This window comes from Mobula hypostoma, chromosome 8, assembly GCF_963921235.1.
Source record: "Mobula hypostoma chromosome 8, sMobHyp1.1, whole genome shotgun sequence".
Taxonomy (NCBI): domain Eukaryota; kingdom Metazoa; phylum Chordata; class Chondrichthyes; order Myliobatiformes; family Myliobatidae; genus Mobula; species Mobula hypostoma.
In genome coordinates this window covers 89,282,691-89,304,885 of record NC_086104.1, presented here as the reverse complement: position 1 = coordinate 89,304,885, position 22,195 = coordinate 89,282,691, and the positions used below count along the sequence as shown (strand labels likewise).

At 40.9% G+C, this 22,195-nt stretch overlaps 1 protein-coding gene across 2 annotated transcripts; it reads left to right on the top strand.

Moving 5' to 3' along the window:
* The first annotated feature begins 2 nt into the window (after positions 1–2).
* Positions 3–21,772, top strand: armt1 (acidic residue methyltransferase 1). 2 transcript variants are annotated; one of them, XM_063056287.1, is made up of 5 exons: positions 9–161; positions 10,854–10,959; positions 14,072–14,313; positions 15,410–15,575; positions 20,662–21,772. In XM_063056287.1, the coding sequence occupies exons 1-5, from the start codon at positions 43–45 to the stop codon at positions 21,436–21,438; spliced, it is 1,410 nt and encodes a 469-aa protein (XP_062912357.1). In that variant the 5' UTR covers positions 9–42; the 3' UTR covers positions 21,439–21,772. The 2 variants fall into 2 exon arrangements, with proteins under 2 accessions (XP_062912358.1, XP_062912357.1); XM_063056288.1 differs by lacking the exon at positions 10,854–10,959 and having other exon boundaries at positions 3–129.
* The last annotated feature ends 423 nt before the right edge of the window (positions 21,773–22,195 follow it).

The following is a 22,195-nucleotide window of genomic DNA, read 5'->3' as shown; positions in this document are numbered from 1 at the left end:
GTTCCTGGGTTCGCCCACCCCCTCCTGCCCGCGGACAACAAGATGGCTGAGCAGCGAAAGACGAGGGGACCGGCCTCAGTGGAAAAAGAGGAGGCGGAGGAGGAAGAAGAGGAGGAGGTTCGGTCGGAGGTACCGGACTCACTTTCGGGAAAGTACACTGGGTGTGTAGTAAAGGGCATGCTTGCAGGCTTTCCGCGCATGCACCCCGCTTTTCTTGGGTACAGAAGGCTGCGGTGAGCCAGCCGCGTTATAGTGAGCATGCGCACTGTTTAATCTGCCTGCAAAGGGTAGTGTAGCAGTAGGTTGTATTCAATACAAATGGTAAAGACGTTACCGATTACGCCTTTTTCCCTCTTCACCGCCGGGGTATTGTCTTCCTAGATTAAATAAAAGCATATTACCGCACACTTTCAAAGAAAATTTACTTTATACAACTTACGTTGTATTGTAATACAACAGAGAAACACATGCCCCAGCATGTCCATGCCAACCATTAAGGAACTGACTTACACGAAGTTCAAAGTGAAATTTATTATCAGATTCTTTTTCTGTGGGCATACTTAACGAATCTATAGAATAGTAACTGTAAACAGGATCAATGGACAACAAACTCCAAAAATGCAGATATAAATAAATAGTAATAAATAACAAGCATGAAACAACAAGATAAGAGAGTCCTTAAATGTGTGTAGTTATCCCCTTTAGTTCAAGTGTCCGATGGTGAGGGGTAGTAACTGATCTTGAGCCTGATGGTGCGAGTCCTGAGGCACTTGTACCTTCTACCTGATGTCAGCATCAAGAACAGAGCATTGCCTGTGTGGTGAGGGTCTTTGATGATGGATGCTGCTTTCCTACAGCAACGTTTCATGTAGATGTGCTCAGTGGTTGGGAGGGTTTTACCTGTGATGTACTGGGTCGAATTTTTAGGATTTTCTGCTCAAAGGCATTGGTGTTCCCATACGAGGCCATAATGCAGCCAACCAGAACATTTTTATTGAAGTTTGCCAAGGTTTGTGATGATATGCCTAATCTTTGCAGACTCCTGAGGAAGTGGAGGTGTTGTCGTGCTTTCTTTGCAATTATATTTATATGATGGGTCCAGGACAGGTCTTCTGAGATAGTGACACCCAGGAATTTAAAGTTCAGCTCTGATCGGCTGATAATTACTGGCTCATGGACCTTTGGTTGCCCTCTCCTGAAGTCTACAATCATTCCTTGGTCTTATTGACATAGTGAGAGGTTGTTGTTGCTACACCACTCAGCCAAATTTTCACTCTCCCTCCTGTATGCTGATTCATCACCACCTTTAATACAGCCCACAACTGTGGTGTTATTAGCAAACGTGTATATGGGGTTGGAGCTGTACTTAGCCACACAGTCAAGGTGTAAAGCGAGTATAGCGGGAGGCTAAGTACACATCCCTGCAGTGCTCTTGTGCTGATGGAGATTGTGGAGGAGATGTTTTTGCCAATCTGAACTGACTGAGGTCTACAAGTGAGGAAATCCAGAATCCAATTGCACAAGGGGGTATTGAGGCCCAGGTCTTGGAGTTTACTGATTAGTTTTGGAGGGATGATGGTGTTGAACGCTGAGCTGCAATCGACGAAGAGCATCCTGATGTATGCCAATCCTATTTACCACCGCTTGCTCCGTAGACATCTATACTGATTCAATGATTGTACTCAAATGTTTTGAGAAACTTTGTATCCACTGCTGTCTCAGCTGTGCTTTGCAGATTCTAACCACTCTCTGGTTAAATAGAAAATATTCTTCTGATCCCCTAAATCTCCTAACCCCTTTTCTCTAGCATTTCATGTGTTGTTTTCCATCATCTGTTGTATTTCCTATTAAGCTATGCTTTCTGATGTTAAGCACTCTGCTATGGGATGAAGAGCTTTTCACCTTATCAATGCTCTTCAGAAGAGAAAGTCCTCTGCATCCTCTCCAGTGCAATAATGTCCTTCTTGTAGCGTAGCACAAAAACTGCACCAATACTCCAGTTATAGTCAAAGTTCAGAAAAGTCGTACCTTAACTCCCTGCTTTATATTGTGTGCTTTGGCTAAAGAAGGGTGAGAATCCCATATATACTTTCACTACCACCTTTTCTACCTGTGCTGCCACCTTCAGGGATCCTTGGATTAGTGCACCAGCATCATTGTGCTCGTCAATATTCCCTGAGGCCCTAGTGTAGCTATTGGTGATAATTTGCTTTCCCGCATTCACACACCTTTCTACGTTTTATACATATGGTTAATCTGTTTTTAAACAATTAATGTGCTTTTACATTAAAACTTCCCAAAGCAAAGCCAAAGCTCTAGATCCTAGAAATGAAATTTTGCAGATCCTTCTGTTCATCTGGAACTTCTGTCAGCATTGTCCATCTTTATTCAGTAAATTATTTATAGTTTTGTTTGGTGCTTTCAGTTCGGACTATCATTCCCTAATCCTAGGACGATATCTAAGAATAATTTTGAATTTGCAGAGCATTAGAAAATATGCTACTTTCCCTGGGTTACAGAGATCAAGTCACTTGACACCTGTCATCTTCCTATTTGCAATTGGTTATACCCTATTGTTTTTAACATGATTGTTTTTATAAAAGTTTGATAATTGAATCATAGAATCGTACAGCACAAAAACAGGTTGTTTTGGCTCACCTTAACAATGCCCGTCTATACTAATCACATTTGCCTGCATAAGGCCCATCTTCTTTTGTGCTGTTCCTCTCTAAATACATATCCAAATGCCTTTTGAACATTACAATTGTTTCTGCCTCAACACCTCCTTTGGCAACTAGATCCAGATAAACACTTCCCTCTGTTTGAAAAACATAGATCTTATTTAAAGGTTTCCCCTCTCACCTTAAACCTGTACCTCCTAGTTCTAGACTCCCCCACCCTGAGAAATGTTCACTTCACTACCTGTCTTATCTATGCCCCTCATAATTTTATAGACCTCTTTGGTCACCCTCAGTCAGTGGAAGTAAACCAGGCCCATCCAATCACTCCTTTTGACTCAGCCCTCCATTCCAGGTGAATCTTTTGTGCACTCTCTCTCTTTCTGTTACATCCTTCTTGTTGTATGATGACTAGAAATGTATGTAACACTCTTAAGACTATTAAGATCTGGCTGGAGGGTGCTGACTCTGTTCTACAGTACCAATTCCAGCACACAGACTGGAGCGCGTTTGCTGCCCATGCCACCACAGACTCTCAGATTAACATTGACTTATATACCAACTCTGTCCTTGAGCACATCAACAAGTGTGTTAATAGAGTGACATCACAAAAACAAATAAAAGTTTTCCCCAATCAGAAACCATGAATGAACAGAGAGGTTCGTCTCCTCCTCAAAGCCAGAGATTCAGCCTTCAGGTCTGGAGACTGGGAGGCTTACAGCTCAGCCAGGGCCAACTTGAGGAGGGGAATCTCTCAGGCTAAACACATATACAAACAGAGAATCGTGGAGCATTTCAACTCCTCGGACCCCTGGCACATGTGGCATGGCATACAGGTCATTACAGACTTCAAACCACCTAGTACTGTGCCCCCTTCCAGCTCTGCTTCCCTCCCTGATGAGCTCAATTACTTCTACGTTCGCTTTGACCGAGGGACCAAGGAGGTCACCCTCAAAGCGGATCTCCCACCTGGTGAGCTGCCTCTCTCACTTTCCACCTCCGATGTTTGCGCCACCCTGAGCAGGGTGAATATACGGAAGGCAGCTGGTCCGGACGGAATACCTGGCCGTGTGCTCAGAGTCTGTGCAGGGCAGTTGGCCAGGGTCTTCAGGGACATTTTCAATCTGTCCCTGGCACAGACAGTTGTTCCCACAAGCTTCAAGATTGCCACCATAGTGCCAGTGCCGAAGCATTTCACTGCCACGGGCCTGAACGACTTCCACCCAGTTGCACTCACCCCCATCCTTGCAAAGCGCTTTGAGAGACTGGTTCTATCACATCTGAAATCCTGTCTGCCCACTACCCTGGACCCCCATCAATTTGCCTATCACACCAACAGGTCTACAGAGGACGCCATTTCCACGGCACTTCATTCTGCCCTGACCCACCTGGACAGCCCCAACTCTTACGTCAGAATGCTGTTCATTGACTTTAGTTCAGCATTCAATACTGTGATCCCCTCCAAGCTGATCGCCAAACTTCGCCAGCTTGGTATCAGCTCATCCCTCTGCAATTGGACCTTGGACTTTCTGACTAACAGATACTAATCTGTTAATTTAGACAACCTCTTCTCCTCCACTCTCACCCTGAACACCGGCGTGCCTCCAGGCTGTGTGCTGAGCCCTCTTCTGTACTCCCTTTTCACCTATGACTGTGTTCCTGTACACGGTTCTAACTCCATAATCAAGTTCGCAGACGACACCATGGTGGTTGGCCTGATCAGAGGGGATGACGAGATGGCCTACAGGGACAAGGTCCAGCACCTCGCCATGTGGTGTGCTGATAACAACCTGGCCCTTAACACCCACTCCAGGCATGCTAGGAGCCACACTCATGTCCCTATCTACATCAATGGAGCATGTATCAAGCTTCAAATTCCTTGGTGTCCATATTACCGATGATCTCACCTGGTTCCTGAACTCCTCCATCCTGATCAAAAAGGCTCAATAGCGCCTTTATTTCTTGCAGAGCATCAAGAAAGCTCACCTCTGTCCCAGGATACTGACGGACTTTTACCGCTGTACCATTGGGAGCATACTCACCAACTGCATCTCAGTGTGGTATGGCAATTGTCCCGTATTGGACTGCAAAGCACTCCAGCAGGTGGTGAAAACTGCCCAACAGATTATCGGCACCCAATTGCCCACCATTGAGAATATCTACCATAAACACTGCCTGGGCAGGGCGAAAAGCATTATCAAGGATGCATCTCACCCTAACCATGGACTTTTTACTCTCCTCCCATCTGGTAGGTGCTACAGGAGCCTCCGCTCCCACACCAGCAGGCACAGGAAGAGCTTCTTCTCTGAGGCTGTGACCCTGCTGAACCTCACATCACAGCGCTAAGCAGTATTACACCCATATTGGACTGTCTCAGTACTTTTATATTTGTATGCTGTAGCACTTTTTATTCGCAGTTATTTTGTAAATAATACTACAGGTCGACCTTCACTAATCCAGCAATTGGGACCTAAGGAATGCCAGATTAGTGAAAATGCCGAATTACAGAAGGATCACATTAAGCATAATCAGTGCCGGATTATGGAAGGAACTGGATTACTGGTAGTTGGATTAGTGAAGGTCGACTGTATTCTTTTGCACTTCTGGTCAGATGCTATCTGCGTTTCATTGGCTTTGTATCTGTACTCGGCACAATGACAAAAAAGTTGAGTCTAATCTAATCTAAGTGAGGTCTAACCAGTGTTTTCTCCAGCTGCAAATTATACTTATACTCAATGGCTTGGTCTAGAAGGCAAGCATACCAAATCTGTACACCTGTGTTGGCACTTTCTGGACTTGCACCCCAGGTCTCCCTGTACATTAAGTGTCCTTAACATTTATTCTATGCTTTACGAAGTGCATTACCTCACACTTACCTGGATTGAGTTCTATGTGCCACTGCTCTGTGTCCTGCTGCATCCTTCTTTGCTCTCCATAGTACCATTAATTTTCATGTCTTATGAAGTTACTAATCAGACCATCTACATTCTCATCTGAGTCTTATATATAATAACCAACAAAGGTCTCATCATCGGTCCTTGTGGGATACTATTTGACACAAACTTCCAGTTGGAAAAATACTGTTCTGCCTTTAGAGCCACTGTTCGTTGTTTTGTGTGTGCTTGGACCAGCCAAGAACTTTGAGGAATCCAGAAGAGCGACTCCTGAAGAGAAGAGGAGACACATGAAGGATCCTACTACCCTAGCGCCGGCATTCCAGCTGTTCCCGTGACTCTACTGCTCCAGAGTCTGCAGATCCAGAATTGGCTTCTACGGTCACCAACGATATTGCTGTCGCTCCTGATGACTCTTCTTTCCTCCTGATCTTCACAAACAACGAACCAGCCATCATCATCATCATTTTGTACTAACATCACTTCCTGTTTGTAAGCTGTTTTTCTACATCATTTTCTGCGCAGGTTAATTTGGATTTTGACTTGGAGCAAACACAGTAGAAAGACATCCATCTCCATCCACTTCTTATTTGTCCTTGAAACAGCAACATCTGTGAGTCTTAAGCTTTCTTAATGTTGGTAAACATATAGCAGATGTATTTTGAAGGAAGTATTGTGTTTATCGTTTATCACTGTTAAGTTGTATCACGAGTTCGCTCTAGTCCATGGTATAGCTATAGAATGTTGCATGTATATGGTTGGTTGGTTGTTCGTCCATCGTTGACATCGATGAGGACCTCGACACCATTATGATGGTGTCGAGACTAGCGCGTGATTTGGATTTAAGTGAGGGAGAGTTGCGCAGCGTCAGCCTCACTCTCTCTTCCCAATTCCCATCTGGATCCAGTGGCAAGACAGAGTCTAGACGGCTGGAGATGGGACTAGGCGCAGTGGATGACCAGGACGTCTTCTGTGTCTTGTCCTGCTCTACACGTTCCACGACGCTTGCAGAGACTGCCTTCTTGACTGTTGGACTTTCCATAGGTCTCGTCCGCTCAATCCGCCGGAGTCTGTCTTCACATGCTGAGATAGACAACTCCCTATCACACCGAGGGTTTGAGACCCGTCGGCTACCCTCATGTATATATTACAGTGTTTAATGCTGATTGTGACAATAATTGATAATATTAGTATCTTCAGAAGTGTGATGATTCTGTATTCAATCTTAATATGTGTTTTATGTAACTTTCTGCAGTTTCACAAAGTTTTCTCATTTATAAACCCTGAAGAAAACTTCCATTTTGGGTGATTTTTAAGACAGCATTTAACTCCCTGACTAGTTTTGTACACAGTGCACTGCAAGGGCGTTAGAGTGAAACAATAACTCATCTTCAAAGGTATGGTCTGCGAACTGGAGACGCGTCTGAATGCAGTATACTACGACGTCAGCTTCCAACCCCAGGCACATCGATTGCTGAGCCCTGAAAGTCAGAATGTGGAGCATCGATCGCGTCTTTGTGATGCTGAAGCAAAACCACAATTAGCATAGCTGCAGCGCAAGCCCATACTAGAGTTGAAGAAGGAAGAATGGGAGCAGCATACGCTAAGCGTGAAGCTGAAATGCTAATGTAAAAAGCTCATACAGACATGGAGAAAGCTCATATAAACGTGAAGAAAGCACGCACAGACATGGGGAAAGCTTGAGTATGAGCGACATTGTGTATGCTCGAGGAGCATGAAGCTGAGGCTGCTGTAACAGAGGCAAAGGTGTGTGAAGCAGCAGCCAACTGAGATGGTGGTCTTCTCTGTAGGAAAGTGACTGAGAACCATCTTATATGACATATTTGTTCAACAGAGGGTGAAATCACAGCAGCAAAATCAGAACCAGCTTCCTGTCAGGCTTCACACCAATTTTTTCCCCCAGTCCTCCTCCTGAACTTGCATCTTCTGGTTTAGGTTCAAACCCAAAGAAAGATGAATCCTCAGTTAAGGTAGAAAGTGAGAAGTGCCCAAGATCACCCAACTTGGAAACACATGGGCGTTCACCACTTAAGAGCAGACAAGAGCTGAACCTTTCAACAGAAGCTACTGCACAGCCCTCACTTGCTGTACCAGGCTATGGTGATAAATCACCATTGGGCAATAGTTAAGAGTGAGGTGCTGAGACTGGCCAGAGAAGCCCTGATGCAGAGTCAGCCCAAATGTGGACGAGACAGTTATCCAAATAGTGGTGGAGAATCTGGGGAGGATAGCAAGGGAAACTGGAGAAGCAGTAACAGTATGTTGCAGAATACAGAGGGAGACATAGTGCAGAAGTAGACCCAGATACAGCTGTAAATTCAGGACCAGCACCTTGAACTATTGGTTCCAGTACACCCACAGCACAGCATGATGTAGCTACTTCCTTATATGCTTTAAAGACATGTTCTGGAACATCAGAAATTGCCAGAAGCAGAGCCAGTGGATTTGTCATGGAGTCAATTGGAGGGGAGGTCAGCTTACCTTTGCCAGCACTCATTGAGTGCGACCATATTCCCAACAACAGGGATGAAATCCCAACTCTTGAAGCTGCACGTAGTCATTCAGATCTTAAGCCCACAGCGGACAAGATTCCCCCACTTGACTCTTCTGCAGAGATTCTCCTTTTGCTTGGCAGAGACACCCTAAGGTATGTGAACAGCGCAAAGGTCAGCATGACACACCTTATGCCCAATGACTGAACCTGGGTTGGGTCATAGTGGGTGAAGTCTGCCTTGATGGTGCATATCAGCCCACTGTCAGCACATTTAAGCCCTGGAGAATAGGTGACAAAATAATTTCAGGCCCCATGAGAGTAGTATCTATATGAAAGGGCAGATTGTAGAAGTAGCCAAAGGCAGCTTTTGCGGTGGTTGGCACAATTGTAAGCATCCTGTCAGCACAGAGCAACTGAATCGGGGAAAGGTTGGAATCTTTCTTGTTGTGCAAAGCAGGAACCTCTCCCAATCCAAAGTTACCTTAGTGAACTCTGTCCCTTTCTTGACTGAGGGACCATAGTGAGTTGGAGGACATGTTAAAGAGGGCACAATTCACTTCAGAGGCACCTCAGCCAATTGTCATTCTGGATGAGCACCATGTCACCATCTACTCATCAGACATTACCACAAGCAAGTATGTCATCAACAATGACATTTTTGAAGTGAGGATGGTTAAATACTGTGCAGTAAGACTGTTTTCAATACCAGTCTCTGAGACTATCATTTTGCCAGAGACTTAATGAATAATTTCTCTTTTGGCTCCTCCCACTTCCTTCAATCAAAAGGTGGTAGTCATGAGTACTCACATGGGTTCCAGGTATGCCTGCCTGTTTGTCAGCTATGTGGAACGGTCTATGTTCCAAGCCTACATTGGTGACTATTCCGCACTTTCCCTACGCTACATCAATGACTGCATTGGTGCTGCTTCCTGCACCCATGCTGAACTCATTGACTTCATCCACTTTGCCTCCAACTTCCACCCTACCCTCAAACTTACCTGGTCCATTTCTGACATCTTCCTCCCTTTTCTCAATCTCACTGTCTGTATCTCTGGAGACAGCTTATCCAATGATGTCTATTATAAACCCACGGACTCTCATGGCTACCTGGACTATACCTCTTCCACCCTGTTACTTGTAAAAATGCCATCCCCTTCTCTCAAATCCTCCATCTCTGCCTCATCTGCTCTCAGGATGAGGCTTATCATTCTAGAATGAGTGAGATGTCCTCCTTTTTCAAAGAAAGGGACTTCCCTTCCTCCACCATCAACGCTGTCCTCAACCATACCTCTTCCATTTCACGCATGTCTGCCCCAACCCCATCCTCCCACCACCCTACCAGGGATAGGGTTCCTCTTGCCCTCACCTATCACCCCACCAGCCTCATAATTCTCTGAAACTTCCGGCATCTCCAATGGGATCCCACCACCGAGCACATCTTTCCCTCTACCCCCCACCCTTTCTGCTTTGCGCAGGGATCACTCCCTACATGACTTCCTTGTCCATTCGTCCTTCCCTACTGATCTCCCTCCTGGCACTTATCCTTGCAAGCAGAACAAGTCCTACACCTGCCCATACACTTCCTCCCTCACTACCATTCAGAGCCCTAAACAGTCCTTCCAAATGCGGTGACACTTTACCTGAGAATCTGTTGGGGTCATATACTGTGTCCAGTGCTCCCAGTGTGGCCTCTTGTATATCACTGAGACCCGACCTAGATTAGGAGACCCCTTCACCGAGCACCTATGCTCCGTCTGCCAGAAAAAGCGGGATCTCCCAGTGCCCACCCATTTTAATTTCACTTCCCATTTCCATTATAAGCTATTTTTTGCATCATTTCCTATGTGGGTTAATTTGGGTTTTGACTTGGAGCAACCACAGTAGAAAGACATCCATCTCCATCCTCTCTTTATTTGCTCTTGAAACCGTAATATCTGAGTCTTAAGTTTTCTTAATGTTGGTAAACATTTAGCAGATGTGCTTTGAAGGAAGTATTGTGTTCATCGTTCATTGTTATTAAGTTATCATTGTGCCATGAGTTCACCCTTGTCCACAGCATAGCTGTAGAATATTGCATGTGTGTATTACCTTGTTTAATGCTGATTGTAAGAATAATCCATAATATTAGTATATTCAGGTGCGTGATGATTCTGCATTGAATCTAATACACATTTTACTTAAACTTTATGTAGTTTCACAAAATTTTCTCTTAAAAATCCCTGAAGAAAGCTTCGAGTTCGGGTGATTTTTGAGAAGGTGTTCAAAGCTCTCTGCCTAGCTTTGTACACAGTGCACTGTAAAGGCAACAGAATACCTATCCACCACAACACTCTGCCTCCTATAACCAGGCCAATTTTGGATACAGTCTGCCAAGATGCATCAGATTCCTTGTGACTTAACCTTGTGGACTAGTCACCATGTGGCACCTTGTCAAAAGCCTTAGTGAAGTTCACGTCAGCCATGTTTACTGTGCTGTCTTCATCAGTTTTCTTCTTTCTTTTGGGGTAATTAACATGATCTTCTAGTTGGTGATATAATGATACAGTATATTAATGGATTCCACACCTTCTATTTACCATCGCTTGGCTATCTCATCATCGCAAAGTGCCGTCTGATTTGCTGGTAAAGTAATATTTCAGTTTCTGGAATGATTTGCCAGGCATGTTAAGCCTCCTGGATGCCTTCTCTGCAAATCATATCCTTGTACTAAGTGTCGGCTGTATTAAAAAAAAAAATCATGCTAACATGCATTACGTTTCTTTTCAGGTCTTTTGCATACTTAACAATTAAAGATAGGTTGCCAAAGATACTGACTAAGGCCGTTGATACAGTGCATCGGCATACAGATGTATTTTTTGCACAACATGGACAGGTGAGCTGAAATTCACAAATGTAGAGTTGAAAAGCATTTTCGTTACTTCGGATGTAATTTTGAAAAGAGTGCAGCAGAAATTTGCCTGAATAATAGTACAGGTGAGGTACTATAGTCATGTGGATAGATTAGAGGAGCTGCAATTATTATCCTTATAGAAGAGTGAGGATGAGAAAGGAGGAGAAGACTCCTGAGAAGTCTACAGGGAGACTTAATTATGAAGATTTTATTTGCTTTATATAAAGGGATGAGTTGCTTCTGATGAAAGGTAAATCAGTAACTGGAGGAAAAATATTTTAAATTATTTGCATGAGATCTAGGGGTGGAGATTAGGATTTTTTTTAGCAGCAACTTGTTGTGTTCTGCCAGGTGATGTTTGAAAAAATGAAAGTAGGAAATTTGATTGCAATTTTCAAAAAGTATTTTGAAATTTATTTGGAGAAATTTTATAATGGAATTATTTAGACAGTTGGTGCTGACTCAGAGGACAGAATTCTCTTTTGATCCCATGGATAACCTTCTAGTTTGCATTGCCTTTTAGATGAACGTGCTGAATTTAGCATATTTATGTGATTTTATGAAGAGGTTACATAATGCTGCAGCACATCACAGTCCACTTTGGTGTTTATGCTGCATGTGAAACTTTCTAATCACAAGTAAGAAAAAATCTGCAGATGCTGGAAATCCAAGCAACACACACAAAATGCTGGAGGAAATCAGCAGGCCAGGCAGCATCTATGGAAAAGAGTATAGTCGACGTTCTGGAAGGGTCTTGACCCGTAACGTTGACTGTACTCTTCCGTAGATGCTGCTTGGCCTGCTAATTTCGTCCAGCATTTTGTGTGTGTTGTAAAACTTTCTAACTGCCTTTTCCATCTAAGTATAATGCTTTCTGTTATCTTCTCAATAAAGTAAGGAATGGCAAAAGCCTGTAGCCTCCTTTAACTTAACTGAACATTTTGAGTATCTCACAGGAGTATTTTCAAGCAGAATTTAATCAGCCTGTCACAGGACCATAAAAAAAGCAAGTTGTAATCAAGGTGGAAGGAGTTACAAGAATAGATAAAATTAAAACTTGGCAGGAGAAGTAGATTTAAGAAGCATCTTAAAAGACAAAAAACAAGAGGTGTTTATTATCTTGCCAATTGATGTTATGGGCACCTAGTAATATGGAGTGCAGAGATCCGACAAACAGATTGTAATGTGAGGATTATTCATCCACTTTCCTTTAAAATGTCCATAATTATTGTTACTAATTCATTAATCAGTGATAATCTCTGCTGAAAGTTACCATGGCATGTGAGAGAATTTTTTTAGAAAATTATTGCCAATTTGGGCATGCGCTATCAAAAGGGTTTGCTAGAGTGCATGATTTAAAAGCAGCTAGTGTGCAAATACAACAAATAATAAGGAAAGTTTACAGATTGTCGTTGCAAGCAGTATTGAGTAAAATCAAGGATGTTTTGAGTTGGTGAAACCAACATCAGAGGTTATGAATAGTTTTGTTCTCCATACTCAAGGAAGATTATAGTTACATTAAAGGTAATGTGGAGAAATTTCACTAGGTTGATTCATGATACGTTAAAGGGAACTTAGGAGAAATTGAGCAGGTTGAATCTACACTTCATTTTTTGAACTACACTCACTGAAAGTTTAAGAGTTGATTTTAGTGAAACTGACGGGGATTAACAAGGTTGATGTCCATAGGCTGTCTCCTTAGTGAGCATGTGTAGAACTAAGAAGCATTCTTCCAGGATAAGGGAATCAGCCATTTGAGGCAAATAAGCCTTTTTATTTCTCTCAGTGTCATAGAATCATAGTCATATAGCACAGAAATGGGCCCCTTAGCCCAGCTGGTCCATGCTGACCAAGATTCTCAACTAAACTAATTTCATTTGCCTGTGGTTGGCCCATTTCCCTCTAAATCTGTCCTGTTCATGTACTCATCTAATTGTCTTCTAAATATTGTTAATATACCTGCTTGAACCATCTCCTCTGGCAATTCATGGCATATGTATGGCCTGCCCTGTTGGTGAAAGTGTTGCTCATCAGGTTGCTTTTAAATTCATCCCCTCTCACCCTAACCCTATATCTTGATTCCCCAATCCTGAGAAAACAACTCTGCATATTATGCTGCCTATAGCTCTCATGATTTTATATGCTTCTATAAGATCACCCCTTGTGAATGTACCTCAGCTTCATTCCACTTCTTGTGTGCACCTCAGCTTCATGTATGCACAACAGTAATTCCAGCTGCTGTTTCATTTCTAAAGTGGAGCTCAAGATGTTGCATTGGGAGAAACTTCCTGGATTGGCATTTGTCTAGGTCTCTACAAGCGTCCACAACTTGCACTCTGAGTACTGAATTCAATTTGTTACATTGGACCCCAGAAATGTATAGGGAAATGTCAGACCTAAAAAAAAAACCTCTCTCTATGGTAGTTACAGACTGCTCAAAAAAATTGCCTTGGAGGTGAGGGAAACTTAATAAAGAGATGAAGCAGCAATCTTCAATGCTTGTGCCTGCCCCGAACATTTCCTTTAATTTCAAAATCAGAAACATTTTCATAGATAATATTGTATTATTATTGAAAATTGACATCATTAACATTCATTTCCAAACGATGTAAATCTAGTTTACCATTTTCGATGGTAAACTTGCAGAAATTGCAACATTTGCAGAGTTGCATAACAGAAGGGACTGCAGTTATTGAGTAACACGATGTACTGCTTGTGCATCTATTGTAGTTGAACATTGAAAATTGATAACATCAGAAGATGCTGTTGAAACATCACTGTCGCAGTCTAGTTTTGCCTCTGTCAATCTGCTGCTTCATTTTTTGTGCGTAATAAATACAGGTCATAGGTTGCACTAATGTACCACTTTAGTTTGGTAATTATGGAAATAGCAACTGTGATTATGTCATTAGCCATGTGATTAATGGCAGCAAACATCAACTTAACTAAAGGGAAAATTGTGCACAGAAGGATTAGGGCCAGTTTTGGAAATTATTACTTGCTACTCTAGCTGTAGAAAACTGCTTGCGTATACAAAGGATAATCTGTGAATGTTTTAACTGGTAGCATCTAGTTCTATGATGTCTTTTCTCAGGAAGGAGTTGAGGCGGAAAAGAGAGCCATTGGTCTCCTGTCAAAGTTACGAAATGAGCTGCAAACTGACAAGCCAGCACTACCTCTTACAGATGAATTACCAGATGTTCCCCAGTGGAATAAATATTTAGAACAACAACAGGCTCGACTGGGCACTGAGGAAAACACGAGTTGGTTTAAAGCCCCCTGGTTGTATATGGAGTGTTACATGTACCGAAGGATCCATGAAGCACTGCAACTCAAGTGGGTGAAGTTATTTTAATAAAAATAAAATGTAAAGAAGTTAATTGGGCAATAACTTTGAATAAAGTTGTGTCTAGAATACAGATATTAGTAGAATGAACTTATAGAGTCATTGAGTCGTACTGCACAGAAACAGGCTCTTTGTCCTTACTGCTGTACTTTGTACCCCCATTTATCCATATTAGGACCATATTCTTCTCCGCTTTGCCTATCTAAGTGTTTAAATGTCATAATTGTGTACAATTCCAATTCCTCTGCTGGCAGCTCCTCAGATCTTCAGATCCCCCTCTAAAACTCCTTCCTCCCACCTCGAACCTATGCACTCTTATTTTTGATATCCATACTTTGGGATGTATGTGTATATTTTAATAATTTTATTGTGTTTTTTTTTACTGTTTTAACATTGTGTGTGTGTGTGTTTGTTTGTTTGTTTTCTGGCTGTACATAATCACCAATTACTGATTTGTGCATTCTACAATCTTTTTTAAGTTTCAAAGGTGTCCTCTGGCATCCTCATGTCCTTGTTCTTGTGTGGCAGTGGCAATTTTTTATAAAATTCTTTATAATTCCTTGTTTGAAATTATTTTTGGAATGTAATGAGGATGTAACAGATACTTTGTGAGCAATGCTACTGCAAATCTTCCCCTATAAGTGCACAGCATGATGAAGTTCCTTTTTTAAGGTCTTTTATTTCTGATATCTTCTTCAGTTTTACAGTCACCTGAGAACTCTGCTTTTCTTGTACCTTTTGCATTTCCCACTCACCTCACTATATCACTAAATTCTACATCTTGCATTTGCTAGGCTATAAGTTTTCAAAATGCTCTTTAAATCTATACCAGTCACCTTTCCTTAAGATTCACTGTACAATCTTTTCCCATATGTTTAAACACCTGTTCTATATCTTGTCCTTGTGCTAAATATTTTTTCTAATATTTTATGAACTGTCTTGGATTTTATTTGTTAAAACTGCGTGTAAGTGAAAGCACTTTTTTTTACATTTGTCTATGAACAGTACATTGATATTAAATAGTAAGAAATTTTTAGACTTTTGGAAGTCAGTGAACTTATTTATTTTTCTCATTTTACATTACAGTCCTCCCATATGTGATTTTGATGTATTTAATGAAGCAAAGACTCAAGGTTTCCTGGAGTCACAGCAAGCTATTACAGCTCTTTCTGCCCACCTACAAGAAATAAATAAGAATGTGAAAAGTTTTAAGCAGACCCAAATCAAAGCTGAGCTACTGCATGTCCTACAGGTAACCTTAAAATCAGTTATTTCCTTAATAATACTTCTGTTACATCATTAAAGTTTTGCATGGCTGTGAAAAAATATTAGCGTATAATTAATTATACTTGACCTAGATGCTTTTTCTTGGTATTGTTGCTCAGTATCAATACAAAAAGGTAAAATAATAAAAATATTAAAGTATTTCCTTATTGTTCTGTAAACAGTGGATGATTTTAATATGAAACAACCCCAGTTCCATAAATAAGAATACGCTGACACCAAGGTCCAAGAACTTGGGCAGAGAAGATTTCAGAAGTAGAACTCATGAGTTATTGTGCTCTCAGTAATAGCAATCAAAACATATTACACCAAAACTCTAATGCAGATTGGATTTAAAAATCTACTTTGTATTTTATAACAGAATTGTTTCTAGTTACCCTAACCTGGGAGTGGCCTTATCATGACATTTGAGGATGCCAAGGACTGACATATGGGAATGGGGTGTGGAATTGAAATGGATGAACACTGGGAAATCCCATCTTTTGTGGTCAACAGAGTAAAGGTATCTGATGAAGCAGTCTCCCAATCTATGTCAGATTTCACTGATGTAGAGGAGAGTGCACTGGATACAGTAGACGACATTGGTAGGCTCGCAGGTGAAGTGTCGCCTCACCTGGAAGTGGGTCCTGAATGTGGTGAGGGAGGAGGTTTAGGGGGCGGATGTAGTACTTGTCCTGCTTGCAGGGATAAACGCCAGGAGGGAGATCAGTTGGAGGGACAAGTAGACAAGGAGTCATATAGAGAGAGACCCCTGCAGAAAGCGGAGAGTGGGGGAGAGAGAATGATGAGTTTACCTGTTGAAGATGGCTTAAGTTATGGAAAATGATGTGCTGCATACGGAGGCTTGTGGGGTGGTAGGGAAGTATCACACCTCCCCCTACACCACCCTCACCGATATTCAGGGTCCTAAACAGTCCTTTGAGGCAAAGCAATTCTTTACATGTGAATCCATTGGTGTCATTTATTGCATATGACGCTCCCAGTACAGCCTCCTTTACATCGGAAAGGCCCAATGCACATTGGGGGATTGCTTTGTTGAGCATTGAGCACCTTTGCACTGGCAACAACATCCAGGGTCCTTGGTGGCCAGCTATTTTAATTCCACATCCCATTTGCACGGCGAAATGTCTATCCACAGCCTTGACTCCCGTGTGTAAGCCAGGCTTAGACAAGAGGAGCAACACCTCAGCCTGACAACATCGACATAGATTTCTCTAACTTCTGGTAGCCACTCCCCTCTGTTCCCCTCCCGCCTTTTGTTTTATCCCTATGGCCCAGTTACCCCTTCCCTTTCCCCTATCACACTTTACAACTTGCCCATTACCTTCATCTTTCTCCTTCTGGTTCCCTTTCTCTTCCCTTTATTCCATGGTCTACTGTCCTCTCCAAGCAGTTTCCTTCTTCTTCAGCCCTTTGCCTCTTCCACCTGTAGCCTCCTAGCTTCCCACATCATTCCCTCCTCTGCCCAACATCCCCCCCCCCAGTCCACTCTCCAGCCTTCCATTCTGTTCTGTAGTCACCTGTCACTGTCAGTTTGTGCCCATCTCCTTCCCCCATTCTTTTATTCAGGCTTCTGCCCTCTTCCTTTCCAGACCTGATGAAGGGTCTCAGCTCAAAACGTTGACTGTTCATCTCTGTCCAGAGATGCTGCCTGATTATTCCTCTAGTATTTTATGTATATAGCTCCCCTATCCTCAGGTTCCTAACCAAATTTATAGAATTGAACTCTATTTTGCCATATACAGAAAATTTCTCTTTATCCATGTGTCAGTTCTAAATACCAGATTACTGCTCCCAAATTCTTGTAACTTAGAACAAAAACATAAAATGCTAGAAATACTTAGAATAGGGCTTGATATCCATGAGTGTAGATCCTGTTAGTTCTACCTTGCACTCTGCCTGAAACCCATATATCCTTTCTAAGGTGCGGAGGCAAGAACTGCTCCTGGTATACCAAGTGTGGTCTACCAAGACTCTTTACTGTTGTAACATAGTTTTCAGAATACAAAAGCCAGCATTATTTTAGTTGATTTTTTTTTTTGCCACTTCATTATTTAACTAATTTTTGTTTGGCTACCCTTATGACTTTTTGGACAATCACTGTTTCGAAGTTCACACCTTTTAGAAAATGTTCTTTTATAAATCCAAAGTAGATTATCATATATTTGCTTAATCAGTTTAGATCTTTTGTAAGTAATGTTACAAAATCATCTATCTTTGTGCCATCAGCAGATTTGGATAAGTAGATTTTAATTGAATCAATTGCTTTTAAAAACCTTAATTGTGAACACTGCCCTGGAAATGCAGCACCAGTCACATCCAATCAACTTAGATATCTGCCCATTATCTCGACTCAGCCAGTTTCTTCACTGAGACGATAATTTGCCATCACTTCCATGGGTTTCAACTTAATGTAGCAGCTTCTTTTGAGGGAGTTTCTTTTTTAGTTAATTTTTTATGTGTTTCTACAATACAGTTACAGAAAAAAACCATCAACGAAATGGAGGTTTATACAGTGCAAAACAAACCTGTCCAATATATAATTCATAACAATAAGGAAAAAGCACCCAAAATAAATTCATATAAAATTAGTGTCCTCCCCACTCTCCCACTATACAACCCCAGGCCAGCCATTTCTATGTATAAAAGAAAAATTAATCAGAGCATTCAACCCCACAGAGCTGTAAGTATATATATATATAAAAAAGAAAATATAATGTCGACTTACCAAAACTATAATGTAATTCACAACAAAAAACCATAAAACTTACAGGAAAAAAAGCTGAAAGGGATTGCAGTACAAAAAAAGGGATAAACTTAATCTAAGGAGTAGTTATGAAAGTATTCAAGAAAAGGTCCCCACACCTTATGAAACTTTATGTCCGAGTTTAGAAGTGAATAATGAATCTTTTCAAGGTCTAAACAAGACATAATATCATTAAGCCATTGAGCATGAGTGGGTGGGGCAGCATCTCTCCACCTAAGAAGAACTAACCATCTAGCCAAGAGAGAAGCAAAAGATAATGTTCGACATTTAGTCGGACTCAAGTGCATGTCTACTTCACCCAACGTGCCAGAAAGAGCAATCAGAGGGTTAGGTGCTAAGTGGCAATTAAGAATATGGGATAAAGTTGAAAAAAACTTCTCTCCAGAATTTCTCCACACTAGGGCAGGCTCAGTACATATGGATAAGAGAAGCCTCAGCCCCTTTACACTTACCGCAAACAGGACTAATGTCAGGGTAAAACCGCGATAATTTAGTTTTAGACATAGCCCTGTGTACAACCTTAAACTGCAAAAGGCAGTGGCGAGCACATAAAGAGGTTGAGTTAACTGACTTAAGGATTGAATCCCAAACTGCATCAGATAAGGAAATATTTAAATCATGCTCCCAAGCAGTTCTAATTTTATCCAAGGGGGTACGCCTCAAGATCACTAACTTATCCCAAATAGCAAATATTAAACCTTTACCCAGTGGATTAATACAAAGAATCAGGTCCACAACATTTTTCTCAGGCATCTGAGGAAAGTTTGATACTAAAGGGTTAATGAAATGTCTAATTTGAAGATATCTAAAGAAATGAGTATTAGGTAGGTTAAACTTTACAGACATTTGTTGAAAAGTTGCAAAATGATTACCTATGAAAAGATCTTCAAAGCGCCTAATACCCTTTCTGTACCAATCATGAAATGTTGAATCCTGCATAGAAGGTAGGAAAAGATGATTGTGTAAATATAGGTATTGCTGGAGAGAGAGAAACCATGAAGGCCATTATATTTTTTGAACTGAGACCATATTCTCAAAGTATGTCTAATAGGAGGATTAACAATTAGTCTAGGGAAGTGACAAGGAAGTGCGGATCCGAGAAGTGCAGAAATCAAAAGATCCTTACTAGAATTCAACTCCATTGCCACCCATTTTGGGCAGTCAGACTGATTATGGAAGACCAAAAAATAAGACAAAGAATATTGGCTGCCCAATAATATAAACAAAAATTAGGCAGGGCCATACCACCTTTTTTAGGTTTTTGAAGGTGAGCTTTATTAAGTCTAGAATGTTTGCCCTTCCATAGATAGGACGAAATAATAGAATCTAATGCATCAAAAAAAGCTTTAGAAATAAAAGTTGGTAAGGATTGAAATAAATACAAAAATTTAGGAAGGATATACATTTTAATAACATTAATTCGACCTACCAGGCTTTTGAGGGAGTTTATCCAATGACTTCTGGAAGTTTAAAAAAACATTTCTGCTTATTAATTAAGTCGGCTTCATTAATCAAGTCATTTACAGTCCATGCTGGTTTTCTTTGATCAGTTGATAATTCTAAAAGTACTCAGTCTATTTGTTATTATAGACTTGTGTAATTTACTGTCATTAGTTTGAGAGTCACTGCTGTAAATCTTCTTGGTTTCTCTCTCAGACCTGTGTTAAATAATAGTGACCCTACAGTCTAGAGAATTTTTGAGAAAGAACTTTGAATATTCTCATCTCAAAAGTTATCATCTGCCTCCTTAAAAGCTCTTAAGTACAACCTATTAAACCGAAGAACTTCTGATTTAGTTGAATTTCAGGAGTCAGATTGCAGGAGCTTTTGACCTATGGAACGCTTGCCTGTTGGTGTCACTTGAGACATTTATCATTAGGGGAGAGGAAAATGTTTCAGCAAATACTCCTTTAAAATGTCCAAAATCCATGTCAATTTTTTTTTAAAAGATTGAGCTGGCGGAATGTCCTTTTGAAGTCCCTATGATTCACAAGTTAATTGTTCATAAATTTAGGAGTAAGCTTGTACCATTCAAAATTAGTTATTTCTAACTACTAACTGGTTTTTAAAATTCAAGAGTAATGAAAAAAAATCTCTTGCCAGTGTTTTTTTTTTTCGCCAGGTAGTACCATACTTGCAATCAGAGATTATCATAAAAAGAATGTTCAGAAGCAAGGATTTCTCAGTGTGAAAAATAAAGTGTTTAATTGTCTTTCTGTTTTCTGTGTCAGTTTTCTGTGATGTGAAAAGATAATCTTCATAATTTGTGTTTTTTATTTAAATCCAGGTTGCACTGTGGGGTAACAGATGTGACCTTTCTATTTCTGCTGGTCTGGCCAACTCTCAGAAACTCAATCCATTAACTTCTCTTGAATCTTTGAAACCTTTCATTTTGATAGATGACTTTGAATTTGTTTGGAGCCACCTCATTTGTAGTAAGAAAAAGAAAACTTCAGAAACAGCTCACACCCGAGTAGATATTGTCCTTGACAACTCTGGATTTGAGCTGGTGGCTGACTTGGTTCTGGCAGATTTTCTAATCGCCTCTCAGCTTGCTGATGAAGTTCACTTTCATGGAAAGGCTATACCTTGGTTTGTTTCTGATACGACTAAGAAAGATTTTGACTGGACATTGAAGCAGATGAAGACATCCAGCCACCCGCAGATGTCCAAGTGTGCTGTTGCATGGGAAGAGTACATGACAAAAGGTGTTTGGATTTATCAAGACCACCCATTCTGGACCCTCCCCCATGAGTTTTGTGACATGTCCCTGGTTGCAAATGATCTGTATGTGGAACTGCAGAAGTCAAATTTAATATTTTTTAAGGGAGACTTGAATTATAGGAAGCTAACAGGAGACAGGAAGTGGAGCTATACAGTTTCTTTTGAAACTGCACTGCGTGGTTTTCATCCAGCACCCCTTTGTAGCTTGCGCACTCTAAAAGCTGATATTCAGGTTGGCTTACAGCCAGGCCTAGGTGAGCAGCTGGCAGGCTCTGATCCTGACTGGATGACCAGTGGGCAATATGCCATTATTCAGTTCAGCAACCAGTTCAGGAAATAACGGTGTTACATCGTCTATCTCTGAGTCCAGTTGGCTGGATTGTCCTTGGTTAAAATTAATATGCTGTTTATTGTTTACAGTATACTTGCTGATCTTAAACATATTTGATTTGAGCTTCCTGTAACTTAATGTCTTAATGGGAAATAATCTTGGGAATATTTCTTGTAGAATGTACCAAAAATGAATGTGCAGAAATGCATTTTAAATCTTTATGTACATGTGAAATGTTGCACTATTATTGATACAGAAAGATTAAAAATACATTACAAATGTGGATTATCAGTTGCTTAAATGACAAAGTACATATTCATGATTAAAGTGGGTATTAGAGTCATCATGACAATGCTTTGAATTCATTTGTTTTATCAGATGTAATAGCAATATATGTTGAATTTTACAAATAGAATTAGAGTAAGACCTGTGCCAGTTCTTTTCTTTATAAATAGGGAAACGAACAAGAATTTGATTCCACAAATGATTTTTAAGATTGAAGAATCTTACTGGGTAGTTTTAACCTATTCAGACTGTGCAAAATCAAATTAGATTATTTGCACATTCTACAGCCTTTGATTTTATTTTTCACTAACTTCAACCCAAGTTCTGTGGTGTGTAACATGAGTGCTTTATCTGTTCATGTTTTTTTATTGGATATATTAAAATTGCTCTCTGACACACCATGTATGTCACCTCCATATCTAAGAAAGGATGTACTGGCGTTGGAGAGGGTCCAAAGAAGATTCATGAGAATAATCCTGGA

Excerpts from the sequence above, each read along its gene's own strand:
- armt1 (XM_063056287.1), top strand. The coding sequence starts at position 43 with ATGGCTGAGCAGCGAAAGACGAGGGGACCGGCCTCAGTGGAAAAAGAG. Across the intron at positions 10,960-14,071 it reads TTTTTGCACAACATGGACAG|GAAGGAGTTGAGGCGGAAAA; the intron begins GTGAGCTGAAAT and ends GTCTTTTCTCAG. Across the intron at positions 14,314-15,409 it reads CATGAAGCACTGCAACTCAA|TCCTCCCATATGTGATTTTG; the intron begins GTGGGTGAAGTT and ends TTTACATTACAG.